The sequence below is a fragment of the Podarcis pityusensis genome (assembly GCF_964106645.2).
Source record: "Podarcis pityusensis genome assembly, chromosome: 3".
Classification (NCBI taxonomy): domain Eukaryota; kingdom Metazoa; phylum Chordata; class Lepidosauria; order Squamata; family Lacertidae; genus Podarcis; species Podarcis pityusensis.
This window is the reverse complement of record NC_138026.1, coordinates 69203522-69218341: the sequence shown is the minus strand read 5'-3', so window position 1 is coordinate 69218341 and position 14820 is coordinate 69203522. Positions and strand designations below refer to the sequence as shown.

The window sequence follows — 14820 nt, the reverse complement described above, 5'->3', positions numbered from 1 at the left end:
TAACTCTCACAAAACTCTCAACCAAGCCTCGCTAACCACTTGATGGTGCATGATGTCATTTCATTTTGGAAACTAAGTAGGTCAGAGCCTGACCAAGTGCAGACCAAAGGAGGCTGCCTGGAAAGGCTCATATCTGCCACTGGGCTTGAGAGTTCAAGCTGCCATAGCAGAGACTGCCAAACATCCATCCACCTCCACCCCAAGAATCTGCTTAAAGTGCTTACTGAGCACAGTGAAGCTGGCTGTTGGGGTCGCCAACTTCTAGCCCTGCTCCCGTGCCTTTAATAGCCTGTAAAATTCATAAATTAGGTAGCTAAAACTTCTGTCAGTCTTTGAGAACAAGACTCCAAGGGTCATCTACTCCAGCCCTCTGCAATGCAGGAATCTCAACTAAAGCATCCATGGCAAATGGCCATCCAACCTCTGCTTTAAAACCTCCAAGGAAGGAGAGTCTACCATCTTCGGAGGGAGTCCATTCCACTGCCCAAACAGCTCTTACCATCAGAAAGTTCTTCCTGATGTTTAGTCGGAATCTTCTTGCTTGTAACTTGAAGCCATTGGTTCGGGTCCTAGCCTCTGAAGCAAAATTCACATATAACTTGGTGCTGCTTTTTAAGACACACACACAAATCAACCATCTATGAGTAGCATAGCATATGAGCTAAGAAGAGCACATGAATTTTTGCTGTAGTCATTTCCACGAAGATGAATGTACAGTGGTTGTGGTGTATAACAATAATTTGGGCTAGTCAACCAAATGCCCACTTCTTCCTGTCACATGAGCCAGTAGCTTACAGATCTCTGGCGGGGGGGGGGTCTGTTTTCCATTCCCTTACCCTTCAGCCTTTGGTTAAGCTAGCAGTGAGGACCCTCTGCCCCATGGGCCTAATTGAACCCATCAGGCTTCTGAATTTAGCCTGTGAGACCATATGGGGCAATCCATAGCCATCCATCAGTCATATGACAGATTTCTGCACCTATCTCTATTAGCAATCCCTTATCTCTGATTTCCTCACACGACAGCACTAAGATGGGAGACGAGCCTCTTCTTGTTACTTAATAGTAAAAAGCATCAGTAGAGGCTTATCTCCAGTCTTAGTGCTGTGGGACCAGTAAGTTTAACCATTCAGCTCACATCTTGTTATGTGGGATGAGTGTTCTCTTTCCATGTGCTCTGCAGGGTCATCCTTTTTGAAAGATGAGTGGCTGAAGTAACTTGGAGAGGTAAGGGGCAATAACTTGCCATGCTCTCTTCCTACTCTGTTTTGCAGTCTTGATAAAATGTTAAAACTAAGGCCTAGCTCACATGTGTATGTACATGGTTTAATCTCTCATCACATGGTTGCTTAATGTTTGATGGCTGATAAGCTGTGAAAACTGTCACGTGGAACACCTTTTACACCAAATTTGTAGAAAGTATTGTGTCTAACTGACTTGTGATTTGTTTATGATACTTCACTTTGACATGACGCAGGTGATGAGTGGACAAATAAAACATGTGACCTTGTCCTAAACTGTATAATGGGTAACAAAACGTCTTGATGAGGAACAACCATGAAACCGAAATTCAGTCTTCCTCTCCTATGCCATGAATTATTGAAATATTTTGTCTCTTATCAGATGTGCGAATGTATGTGGATTTATTTAGACACAGTTCTCTGTACGTATTTCTAGAGTTGTATCCTTAAGCACAATTTTTAGTCTGGAAATCAAAGTTCTGATTTCCCATCAAAAACATTTTAAAAACAGTCAATCCACTTGACAGCTTTTTTTATTATTATACCAATACTTTTTTTTATTATTTGTATTTGTTCAGACTGAGCAGCGTGAACTGCAATTGATTGCACAGAGGACGCTACTGGCAAGATCTAAGTTTTAATGAGATAGCTCACCAGTGAGCCAGTTATAAGATATAGTGCCAAAGGCCAGATACTTCACTTCTTCAAGCAGTGTAATAAAAATAACTTTTATTTGCAATTTATAAATCGACTTAAATTGGTTTTCCTTCTAATGCTTTTATTATCATGCAAATGAGCTGCCACAAAGCTGTTAAATTATCTTTGTTGCAGAGAATATTGGCACTAACTTATAAACCATGCTCCTTTTTAAAATAGGCATTCATGTTTTATGTTGAAATGTCGCCATAAATATCCAGAGATAACTTTTTAATTTCTTCATTAAAGAGGAAGGGTGAGGGGTTTTGTAACACGTTCCGCAGGAGTTAAGCTGAAGATTGTCATTTGTCCCTACCCACCTTTCATTTGTGTGGGACACTCAAAATAGCCTCTTGAAATCCTACCTTTTGCTAAGTGTTGAGAATGAAAAGGATAGGTGGAAAGTAGAAAAGGGGTTGGGAACTGGAGCTGGCTAGTGGGCTGGATCCTCGTCTCCCCTGCCTGCTGTGAGCCATATGTGGCAAGTGGGCATCACACATGACATCAGGCAAGTGGTGTGACTTGTGAACCAAATGGCATCACCTGGCAAGTCTAATTGGGTCCATGAGCAGGATGTTTCCCACCACTGCAGTAGCATTTCTGTTCTAAGTCCTGATCCAGAAATGTACCTGTGCAGAAGTAGGCTGTGTGCATGGCTGCTTAACTGCCCAGTGCTTTGAGAATACTAGTGATCCCTTTTGGTGAAATGGAGTGCTTAAGCACAAGACAACTTTTAAGCCCATCAATGTTGTTTCTTAGTATAAAATATACTTTTACCTTCATGGCCTACTTGTGAGCTTCCCAGAGTCAGCTGGCTGACCACTGTTGGTGATGAAAAGTTGCAGAAGACTCATAGGTCCAATTCACCAAGGACCTCCGTTACTTTATGCTGAAGTGAAGTGCACACTAAGCAGTGAGGTCTCTAGCAGTTGCCAGTTTCTGTCTATACTGAGTAGCAAACCCACTTTAGGTCCACGCCTCATTTGGTGAGAGAATTTGCCTTGGTTGTGCTGATAGATTATGTTTTTCAGGTGGGATGAGGAGTAGGACTCTGTTGATTCTGTTTTGATATGGTAGGTCATGTTATCCTCCTGGGCCATCTCTGTGAGTTGGGGGCAGTGGTTTATGGTGTTTACAACCCAAACCAGGCTTTTCCAAATAGTAGTATTGGGTGACTATACCTCAGGCCTTCTCAAAATTCATCTGCAGGCTGTTAAAATCATTAGGAGATCTTGGACAAGGTGTCACCAGCTCCATTGTTCTGTAAATCAGCAGAGGCAATGCATGTCTGGAAATGGTGTCTGGAGGCAATTGTGGACTGGATGGGGGCTATTGCAGCTGAATCTTGACAAAAACGGAGACTCCATGGATAGGTGGTTCCAAGGTCTAGGAATTGGGTTGTGTACCAGTTCTGGATGGGATTGCAATTCTTCAGGAGGAGGAGGTGTGTAGTTTGGGGGCGGGGGCATGTGCCTAGATCCATCAGTGTCACTAGAGGCCCACCTGACCTTGCTGCCTTAGAGCACCCATGGCCAACTTTGGTTGGGGCAGCAATTTCAGTACAAGGATGGCCTTGTTACAGTGGTCCATTGATTACTAATCTCACAGTTACTACTGCAATGCACTGTATGTGGGGCCATACTTGCACCTGGTTCAGAGGCTGCAGCTTGTGCAAAATGCAGTCCTTAGGCAGCCAGTGCAGTTCTTTCTAAGCAGCCTATTAGCTCGCAAGCAAAAGTCATGGTTTTTGGGTCTCTAAGCAACTTGGGGCCAATTGTTAAGATCATCTGAGGAGAACCTGCTGGTTGTTCCATGACTAGTAAAGTGTGACTTGGTGACAATGTGAAAGCAGGCCTTTTGAGTGATAGCACCCACCCCATGGAATGCTCTCCCTTGGGTATTTCATGGATACATTAATGACTAATATATGCCTCTTTAACATTTATAAGTTTGCCCCAGCTTTCTTGGACTCATATTTTTGACCACTGCTCAGTTTTGTAATGTACAGTTGAGTTTTGTTTTTAATCTTATCTTTTCCCTAGCTTCTTGGAAACATTATTAAATGTTGTATTTTTATTCAGCAGTATAAACATTGATTAAATAATCAATGTTTAGTCATTATTGTGTATCTGATTCCCTCCTCCTTTTATCTTTCTGGGCTCTAATTCATTGAATCATCAAATGAAACATCTGGCCTTTCAGTTTTGAGGACAATATAATACAAAAACAAAATAAGCCAAGTTCAGTTTCATAAAAAAGAAATTTAATGATATTATTTACAGCCTCGATACAAAAAAGGATAGTCAAATACTTTATAGTTCCCCCCTCTTCTGATCTTTACTATTTCAAAACAAATTAAAATCATGAAGTATGCCACTCCATCAAAAGTGATTCCATCCTGTCACTAATAAATTACCAGTCTTAAACAACCACCTGATTCTATAACTCTGTTGCACATGTTCCCATATTATTTAACAATTATCGATAAAATTATCCTCTGCCTTTTATGCTCACACTACATTATCTGTCTGTTCTCTACAATAGTTTCCTTGAGGCTGTATTATGCCAAGGTAACTTTCACTCTCAGGACTGTAGCTCCAAAGGGTGAGAGCTGGGGGAACCTTGAGTACAGAAGTCTCTCTCATGCGTACCATTTATATTTCTACATATGCACATTTAGACTCGTCTTACCCTTGTCCAGCCTTCATCAACCTGGTGCTCTCCAGAGGTTTTGGACACCAGCTCCTGCCAGCTGGAGCTGATGGAAGTTGTAATCTAAAACATCTAGAGGGCTTCAGGCTGGGGGAGACTGCCCTAGGCAATATATGGCCTTCCTGATCACTGTGAGCCAAAGAGGACATGGGTCCTGTCAACAGGGTGATACACTAGGACAGGAATGGGGAGCCTGTGACCCTCCAGTTGTTGGACTGCAATTCTCACTACTGGCGCTCAAGCACAAGGTCCCCACCCCTGTACTATGGGAGGCACGTGTGATTGGCTTCCCAGCCTCTACCCAAGCCAGAGATGAGACTGCAACCACATTGCTCAGAGTTATACATTCTAGTGCTTTCATATAACCATAGCTTTAGTTTTCTCTGAGATACCATTTTCTATTTATTAGCTGCTTTATCGCTTGGGACTCCTACATGGCAGTCCTTGGTACTACCAGCAGCACTGCAGCTACAGCAGCCTTGGTTGACCATCTCCACATTATTCTGTTGTCATTAGGCACAATCTGCAGGTAATTTCCTCCCTTTCAGGCCTTGGTGGAAAAAAACAACAGAGCGCTTACTGGCTTGAGCTCATTTGGTTTAAGCTTCCCAGACTCTGCAGATGTTAACAAGCATGAAAGGGAAGATGCAGAGGCAAACATACTGTGAGATCTTCAGCATGTTTATCCGGAATTATGTCCTACCCAGTTCACTAGGTCCTCTCCTAGGAAGTGTGTTCAGCTTTTCAAAGCAACTACCGCTGTGTGCCCAAACAGACACAAAATGCCTCTTTAGACATAATGCAGAAACCTCCATGCTATCCTTTTCACAGCAAGCAAGTACTATGGGACAGACAGCCTTGGTATGAAGCACAGAAAGCAAGCAAAGTGCAAATGAGAAGCAATTGTACCAAAAGGCATTATAGCATGCACATGGAAGAGAAAGTTGCCACTTACCATACAAATTAAATCAGAATTCATTGGAGGCGGCGTGGAGTGTGAAGTACCATAACGACTCATTTAACTCAGTCCTTCCTGTACCAAAGGCTCTGAGAATAAAGCAAATTGTTTCAGCAAAAATCCTGTCCTGTTATGATTTGTTTGTTTGTTGTAGAAAAAGCAAAAGGGGGGGGGGACGATCCACGCTCATAGTTTTAAACTGGTGTTGGGGTCCACACAGGCATTTTGGTTCGGCTTGGACGCAACCAGTACACTAGGACTTTCAGAGATGGTGCCGCTGTTGCCCTCTTCTCCAAATGTAACCCAGTGGCTGAAATCACTTGCACTGGGGAGTTTCACATCTTTTGGAGCATGTGTTGGGCTGATTGGCAGCGGTTGAGGGATTGACTGATAAGCAATGAAGTCAGTCTCCAGGTCTAAAAGACTGGTGCTCCCTCTAAGAAAGTCGTCTTCTGAAAGCTGCTGGTGTTGCTGCTGGAGGCACATGGGCGGAAGAACCTGCAGGCCGCTAATTAACTCTGAAGTCATGAACCTCGAAGAGTCGTCTATTGGGCTGGTCATGGCTCCTGCTGCTACAGGTAGAAAGGGCTCACTTGGAGAAAGTGGGATGGAATCAGACTGAGTGTGAGACGGATTGTTGTTATTGTTGGAATTAAATGTTAACCCCTTGAGAAACAGGCTGTCACTGCTCTGGAGTACTTGCAGATGAAAATCGGGAGGGGCAGATTTCTTTCTCCTCGGTGGAACTCTTGGAGCATGGGTAGAATTCTGAGAAGGAAGACAAGAGCTCTCCTCTAGAAGACGCAGAGCAGCCGGGTACCTTTCGCTGCTCCTTCTCCTCTCAAGGATTTTGCCTGGGGGGACTGTTCTTGGCTTAGGAACAGGGGCTGCTCTGGTAGGACTTGTAGCAATGGCTCTAGCCTCAAGGCAAGACTCTGGCAGCGCAAAGGAGAAGTGCTCAAACTGCTCTTCTGGAGAAGGAGGCTAAGAAAAGGATGTCATAATGTCAATCAGTTGCTATTCAACCAGCCCCATAGTGATTAAAAAGAGAGACAATCGCACATACCCACCCCCAAAGCAAAGCTGATGTATTCTTGACAGAGGTAAGATGGCCTTCTCTAATTCTGTACATGCAGCATTCTAAAATCTTAATATATCCATTTAAAAATGTGCTTAAAAGCTTCAACATTCCAGAGAAAGAATTACGTCCTTTCCATGGCTCTCATTCCTCCTGCTAATTATGAACTCTGTCTCAGAGTGCTAACAAGCTTTGAAGCCAAAGTATGGCCATCAAGGAAGAGGAGGTGCCTACATGCTCAGGTGAACTCTCAAGTTTGCAAATGTACAAAAATCTTTTTTTAAAAAAAAATCTGAAGGGGAAATCCCTCACCTCCTTAAAAACAGACCAGTGAGGACTGTGCATGCTTAGTATCTAGTTGGAAAAGATAAATGGGCTGCGGTGGAGGGACAGAACACAGCTCAGTTGGCTGTGGAATAGCTGAACACAAGGAGTTAGAAGCTGACCAGCAACATTGACTCTAATTTACTTAATTTATTTTAACAATGTGTAACCCACCCTTCATCCAAAAATGGCATTCAAGCTGTTTAAAATACTGCTTTTTTTGCCCCTCCCCTGCTGCTGTGGTGGGGCGGAAGTGCAAAGGAGAGGGGGCAAGAGCAGAGGCGGAGCTAGCTGCTCCAGCACCTGGGGGCAGGGTGAGCGTTCCAGCGGGGGGGGGGGGGTGGCAATGTCACCCTCTCTCAGGGATGACACCCAGGGCGAACTGCACCCCCTTTCCTCCACCAGTGGGCAAGAGAGAGGCCAGCTGAAAGAGAAGGCCAGAGAGCAAAAGGAGTAAGTAGGAGAGTGGAAAGTAGACAGGGCCATCTATTTGTCTCTATTTCTCCTTTTCCAAGAGAAATGGATATATAAATGCAAAATGGGCAGAGGAACCCTCTCAGTGTCTGTCTAGGTGATTTCCTGGTTCACACAGAAAAGCTGTTTTTCATGTCCCCAGAACAGAAGTGAGAACTTCCCATAAAGAAAACCAATGGAGAAATCCAAGGTCATAATGTAGCTGGGATTGAGCAAGAGTGTGTCCTGGCTATTCATCTCACTCCCTATGTAACCCAAAGATAGCAGTCTTCTTTCTCCTTGATGGTACTCTGGGGGCACAGTTTTGGAGATGAAGGGACTTTTGAAGGCCACATACCTATTAACTCGGCCCAATGACAAGTTCAATTGCAAACTTCTACCAACTGCATGTACAACCCCCAAATTTGCCCTCTGAATATTGACTGAACCCTATAGAAGCATCTAATGGAGACTTACACATCCTGGCTTCCCTCCCAACCTCTGCATGGGTGCTGGTTTCTTAGCAGAGGGAACTTTTGGTGCTGGACGCTGAGGTATGAGCACTGGGGGTGGTTGCGGGCTGTGAAGTTGTGCAGACTTTGCAACACCAGGGAAGCTTTCAGATTTAGTGACAGTTTGGTTCCTTCCTAAAATGGGTGCCAAGGCTTCCTCCGGAGTTACTGAAATACAGAATTGTAGAAATCTACTTATCCTACATGCCAGGTAAATTCAAAAGTTTTATTTGCCCAAATAGTCTTATTCACATCAACAGATCAGTTTGAAAATGGAGCAGTATGTTCAAGTTGAAACAAAAATACAAGCAGTATTTTAATCCAAACTGACAGCTCCTCAGGTTTCACTACAGGAAATGAGAACAGCAGTGATTAACATTTTAAGATGGCGCCCAAAAGAGATGTTTCTTAGGCATGCTTATGTAGCTCTGAAAAGATAACATAGAAACAGATATTATCAATGTTCTTAACTGAAATTTGTTCATGTTACCTCCTTTTGCTTGCATCAGGCATCTAATCGCTTCCTCTGCTTCCTGAGGGGTGGTGGTTTTGATCTGCTTGACATTATATGGCTTACTAATTCCAGTCCGTGATTTTGGCTTACAAAAATTTAAAGGAAAACAAATAACAGACGGAGTGAGCCCAGAAGAAAATCATGCACATGCCACTTTCTAAAGCAGAGTATAAACAGGGAAGTAGCCTTAACATTTTCAGAGTTTTTGTCTACCAGCTATGAATTAATGTCAATAAATCCCTCTCACAAGAAGGAATACTTATATATGCTTCATTCCACTCTCCCATTCCACTGTGCCCTTAGGTCTTCCAATAGACACCCTGTTTAAGGAGCTGCCACGACTGGGTGTGCTGATTAGGCCTTGGGCAGGTAGGGGGAACCTGGTGCCCTCCAAAAGTTGTTGAGTTCCAGATCTCATCAGCCTCAACCAGCCTGGCCAATGACAAGGGATGATGGGAGTTTTAGTCTGACAGTATCTGATAGGCCACAGGTTCCCCATCCCTGATCTAGGGGCTTCACTGCTGGGGCACCTTAACCCCAGAACGGTAATATTTCTAGGAAAGGTCCTATACAAACATGTTGTTTCTTCACTTTAGCAAATTGGCAAAGGATGAACAAAGGATGTACTTTGCTGTCATATATTGGCAAGGTCATGCTGTGTGAGGTGCTCCTGAAATGGCTCTTTATAGATGCATGCGCCCATGCATGAGTTTTTTTTCTGGCTGCCCCTTTAACATCTTCATCCCACAGATAATGGTTGCTATGCAACTTCAGCATCTCATAGATGACACTGGAGATTTCAAGCACAATGCACAAAAATAAATAATACACTGGGTACTTTACACATCTGATGTGTCTGTTGACTTTTTAATATTTTTTTAAACATCACAAACAATTTCAACATATGTTGTATATGCTGCCTTGGATGGATTTCTATCCCGAAAGGCAGGATATGCGTAATTGTAAATACACAGTTTTCTTTTTCGTCTCACCTCTTGCCCTCCACCAAATGACTCAAACAATTGTGCTGAACTACTCACTGGTTGCTGAGGTGCCCCTGGAAGAAGCTTTGCAGTCTGCAGGATGGAACACAGAGAGTGGCCTCCTGAAGAGATGAACCCATCTGATGTGGATTTTTTAACAGATACTCCAGCTGGAGGAGAGACACATGCATTGATTTCTGACATTTTGCACGTGGGTGTGTTTAAAAAAAAAGTAACAGTGAAAGCACTACAGTTCAACCATTGATTTAAACAATTCTGGTCCTTGGGGCAGAATTCTGCCCTAAGCTAATAAATCATTTTAGGTGGAATTTAGCATTGTGTGAGCAGACTTTGCCATCTTTTCTTCCCCGAGCACACCCTCAAAACCTGTTCCAGGATGCAGGGGGAGGAAGACAGTGGTGGAAGTCCCACTGCAGAAGCCCCTTCTGCTCATGCAGAGCACTGGATACAGCCCTTGTTTGCTTCAGTGGTTAATGCTCAAAGATAGGCTGGGCTGCATCTGTACTTGGGGTTCTTGCATAGAGTGGCATATGCAGATTCCCCCACAGCAGCGGGTACTGCTGCTAAGTCACCAGATTGCTCTGCTCCTGCTGCTAACCCTGCTCCTCTCAGCTTAACCTGTGGAGTGACAGCTGTGGAAGAAGCACACAGATGCATCTTTCACATGTGAAATGGTGTCCTGCGGTTTTGCTCAACAATCTGTCTCCTTACTGTGCTTGCATTAGTAGGCACGGTTCAGCTGTGTGCATTAAGTAAAAAACCTGCACCTTTGCAGTCATGAATGAAGAAACTTGTGGCACCTTAAAGGTTAATAAATGTATTAAGCCATCATAAATTAGTTATCCATTAAGTTGCCGCAATTCCACTGCCCTGTGGAACGCCCTCCCATCAGATGACAAAGGGAGAAAACAGTTACAAGCAGTGCTATTTTTCTAGAAAAAAAGGTGCTGGAAGACATATGAAGCCCTGTATTTTTAATATTTGATGTTTCGCTGTGTTTTTATGTTTATGAAGTTGCCCAGAGAGGCTGGGGCAACCCAGTCAGATGAGTTGGGTATTAGTAATATATGATGTTGTTGCAGCAACAGCTCTGAAACCGTGACCCCTTTGAAAACTGTTACAATTGTCTTTTCCTATGGGCATTATTAACTGAGTTTCACCCACTTGGACAGTACGTATTACAAAGCATTTGGTAGGATCTTTCCATACAAAAGCCACCCTTTTCTATCAGAGCTTAGGGAATTAAAAGAAAGAAAGAATGGGATGCAAAGGCAGAACGTGAGGCCAAATATCAGACAGTTAACACCCATGCACATTTACTCAAACATTCTACAGAGTTTCATGGGTCATGTTCCCAAATGAGTGTGATTGCTGCTTTTGTCAGACTAAAACTGCAAGGATTTATACAGCCAATGACTCCATCTTATGTAAACTGGGTCAAGTTTGCTACTGGGCCAGGTTGAAAGTTCTTCTGCTAATTCACAAACCTGTAAACAACCTGGGCCCAAAGTACCTCAAGGACCATCTGAATGCTTATGCTCTTCCTTGATCATGGAAATCATCTGATGGTGGTTCCCCAGTGCCCTGAGGTCCAGCTGGTATTTACCAGGGACTGAGCCTTTCATGTGGCTGGTCCTACCCTATGGAATTCCCTGACAGGAGAGGGTTGGCAGGAATCATCCCTGCCTACATTTTCTGAAAACTCTGTTATCCAGATAGGCCTTTGAAACATGCATTTCTTTTTCCCAACCAGTTTTCAATTATGTTTTGGGTCTTATTGTAATTTTGTATGTTGTCTTCTGCCTTGCAGTATTTTTTAATGAAATGCCCGCAGGCATAAATCTCACTGGCTTCAGCACACTCCTTCCAGTGTACTGGCTATGCTGTGGCTTTGAGGAGCCAGCAATCCAGACACTGTTTTCCGCACAGAGGGAGAAAATGGAGCCCCCCACCTGGAGGAGGAGGTCGCTGTGGTGGCTGAGGCTGCCGAGGCCTGCCTGGGACAGAAAGAGACCTGCTCGGGGAACGATGGAGAAACTCCCCACCTCCGTCCAGCTCTTGTTTCGGTTCGATCAGGTCAGCATCATCTAGGGAACGTGTCAAAATCATTAAAAAATAGAAAACAGACCAATGCAAGGGAAAAAGCCATGATATCAAAAAAAAAATGTTTACCCATCAAAGAAGGTAAGCTAAGAAATGAACCAGGAGAAACTTCCCAAGTGTTCAGTGACCCAACATTCAACCACCCTCTTCTGTCAAGCGGCAATGTATCAAGCTTCATCAACTGCTTGAGCCGTTTCTACCTCTCATTTTTGGGGGAACGAGTTACAGGGGAAATCTGGCTAGCAAATGAGGTGGCGTGCTCTCTTAGCACTTGGCAGAGGTTTCTGGAATTTATTTGCCTTCAGTGGTATGGAGTTTGGGTCACATGGTTTGCTCTCAAGTCACTGAGACAGAGCTTTCTAAAAAGGACCAGATGTATATTCAGTGCATATCTAAAAGGCACACAACATACATATACAAATGCCCTTGCAGGTCCCACACCATGTGCAATGCAGGCTGGGATCATGTGATGAAAAGCAGAGGCAAACCGATCAGGTGACTCCAGCTTGCAGTCATGGGAAGCCTAATACCAAACAATGAATTCAATATAGATTGAGATCAAGTGACAAAAGGCGACTGAATATACCTTTCTATATGAAGGACATATTGAAACAAATAAACCCATACTTATATTTTGCATGGAAGTATGTGTCTGTGTTATATAAATTTAGCTCCTTCATTTTATTATTGGTTTCTTTTATACTAATAACAAAAACATTGCTTTTTTCTCTGTGCTGCACAATATAGCCATGGATGAAAAATACTTTGTTCAACCAGTTTCAGTTCAAAGCTTGTAAAAAGTCAATAAACAAAACACATGCACACACATACACACACACACTTGATTGGGTTTGACTCAGATAATGAGACTTGACAAGGAACCATTTTTTCTCTGGGAACAATGACAATTTTAACTTGGTCAGCAAGCCACACCCACAGTGTATCTTGTTCATGGAAGCCAGTCTCAAAAGCCCAATCACTGTGCTTTGAACACACCAGTTGTCTAGTTAGCCACTATCCTATAAAGATGTTACCTTTATACAGATGCAGCTTTCTTCCAGCATGGTGAGATTTGTTTGCATGTACCGTGGATGCCACCATCAAACATTCAGGCCCATCCAGCAAATCGTCCACTGCTAATGCCACTTCTGTCGTTAGAGGTAAATGTGGCAGCATGTCATCCAAATCATCATCATCATCATCAAGGATATCACCTAAATCAGAAGATACAGCAATGGAAATATTGGTGGGAAACTGGACTATCTGTTCTTGCTTCTTACTCTAGTTGCAATTTGTATAAAAAGGAAACAGAAATGTTTAAAAGTGAGGTGTAGTGGCATTTTCCCATAGAAAGGATCAGAGGGCTGTGAGGGAACCTTTGCACATCAATCAGGGCTTTTGAATGCCTCTCCTGAATGCAGCCCCAACACATCGCTTAACAAAGCTCTTCCAAAACACTTTCCAATGCAACAAGAGAAGCAGCAGAAGCAATAAGACGAAGAAGAAATAGGGAAATCCCTCTGCTAAATGCCCATTTCTTTTTCTGCAGCTGTCTTTGGCAGCAAGTCTCACTCTAGGAAGTACAGTGAAGAGGAAGGTTAGCAAATAAGTGTTGCAGGACTGAATCACTGCTCACTTTTCTGATTCCAAAGATACCAATCAAGAGCACACAGAGAGACTTGGAGAGAAACTGAGGGCTCACACATCTAGCTACAGTCCAGGCCACAAACCTTCTGATTCATAATCTAAACTTGTAAAATCAAAATTTTCCTCCAGTAGACAGGAGTTTGCTGTGGGTGACATGGGGGCGATGCTGTCTCGTTTCCTAGTGATTTCCTCCTGAAGGCCCTTCAGCCAGTCCTGGGTTTTAGGCCAGATCTTCACTGTCTTGCCTTTAATCTGCATTACAAAAAGAAAAAAGGAAACTGGTTAATCAAATCACTATGCACAAACGAGACCCAGCCTTCAAAAGAATGTAAACCAAAAGCCTAGTTCAACAGATTTAAGACAAAAGCTGTCAGCTAAATATTCTAAAGAGTAGGTGGAGCTCTTGACTGGCTACTTTTGATAGCTGACATGTAGAGGGAAGGTACTATGACATTTTCCTCAATCTTTTGTAATACTCTCTACGGTTTTGTTTATTCTTGGTGGTGGCTGAAGTGTGTTCAAGGGCCATTTGCACTGTGACGCTGATGGGGAACTAGCCCTGGTTACATAAACAGTACGTTGCCTACTCTCTAGAAGCTATGGAATAATGATGCAATTCTTCAGTGCCGTATCGAACTGCTTACTTGCCTAGTCTAATCTGAACTCTGAAAATACTGCTACTCCACTGTTAATGCCCCTTTCCCAGCCACTGATAGTTATGGTAAAACCAAGAGGGCCAAGATGATTCATCTGTAAAGTAGTACTGCATGCCTCTCCCTGTAAAGAAAGTTGGTCATTTATATATGCCCTGCATTACCGACTAATTACACAGCACATAAGAGTGTTTATGTTAATGCTAGGTAGGGGGATTTAATTTGTGTGAGTGTTTCCTGGAGAAATTTGACCTGCTTTTCAAAGTCCAAGTGTGCATATTATTGACTTGATCCACCCATATTCACATCACTGACATCCTCAAAACTGAGGATCCATGAAGTTCAGCCTACAAAATGTCGCTCTCATACAAAACATAAAGACAATGAGTCCTGTGGAAAATTAAAGACTAATGGATTTACTGTGGCAATGGCATGAGCATCTAGTGAAGTAGGCAAGTGCATGTCGTAATAAATGTATTTAGTCTTTAAGGGATGACAGGAGTCTTCCTTGTCTGAGTAGTCACATCCACCAGCTTATAGTTTTCAGAGATTCTCTCTGGAGCTTGTATTAGTAGCTAACTTTTTTTAAAAAAACCAATCAGCCTGAAACTACAAGCTGGTGTTCAGGGAAATGTCAGTTTCATATTAAAGATGCGGTCCAATGAGGACTTAAAAATGCCTGGCATTCAAAGAAATCAAAGAGAATAGTGAATGTCAGCTCTCTCTCCAATAGCCATTTAGGTACCTAAAATAGTGCAGGGAATTTTTTATTTTCCTTACCTTGGCACCATCTACATCAAGAACTTGAAGAGCAGACCTGCTTTCTGCAAATGTTACAAGCATCTGGCCTCCATTGATCCTGACAAGAATAGAAAGAAAGAAAGAGGTGGTCAATCAACTGTGCACATGCCTATTACTTCCTGCATTT

At 43.1% G+C, this 14820-nt stretch overlaps 1 protein-coding gene and 1 long non-coding RNA gene across 3 annotated transcripts in view; one reads left to right on the top strand and one right to left on the bottom strand.

The window, feature by feature from the left end:
- Window positions 1–1171: 1171 nt before the first annotated feature.
- LOC308473141 lies at window positions 1172–5724 on the top strand. The gene is made up of 2 exons (XR_013983944.1): window positions 1172–1224; window positions 1817–5724. It is a non-coding gene; the product is annotated as an uncharacterized lncRNA (long non-coding RNA).
- The window catches only part of SYNJ2 (synaptojanin 2), a 55084-nt gene continuing 44439 nt past the window's right edge, over window positions 4176–14820 (bottom strand). For both annotated transcript variants that reach the window (XM_080998363.1, XM_080998362.1), the window contains exons 20-27: window positions 14673–14751; window positions 13323–13491; window positions 12627–12806; window positions 11442–11576; window positions 9526–9638; window positions 8462–8570; window positions 7937–8139; window positions 4176–6588 (exon numbers count right to left, since the gene is read on the bottom strand). In XM_080998363.1, coding sequence (XP_080854489.1) covers window positions 5791–6588; window positions 7937–8139; window positions 8462–8570; window positions 9526–9638; window positions 11442–11576; window positions 12627–12806; window positions 13323–13491; window positions 14673–14751 — 1786 coding nt within the window. In that variant the 3' untranslated portion in view covers window positions 4176–5790. The remainder of the gene's footprint in view (window positions 6589–7936; window positions 8140–8461; window positions 8571–9525; window positions 9639–11441; window positions 11577–12626; window positions 12807–13322; window positions 13492–14672; window positions 14752–14820) is intronic.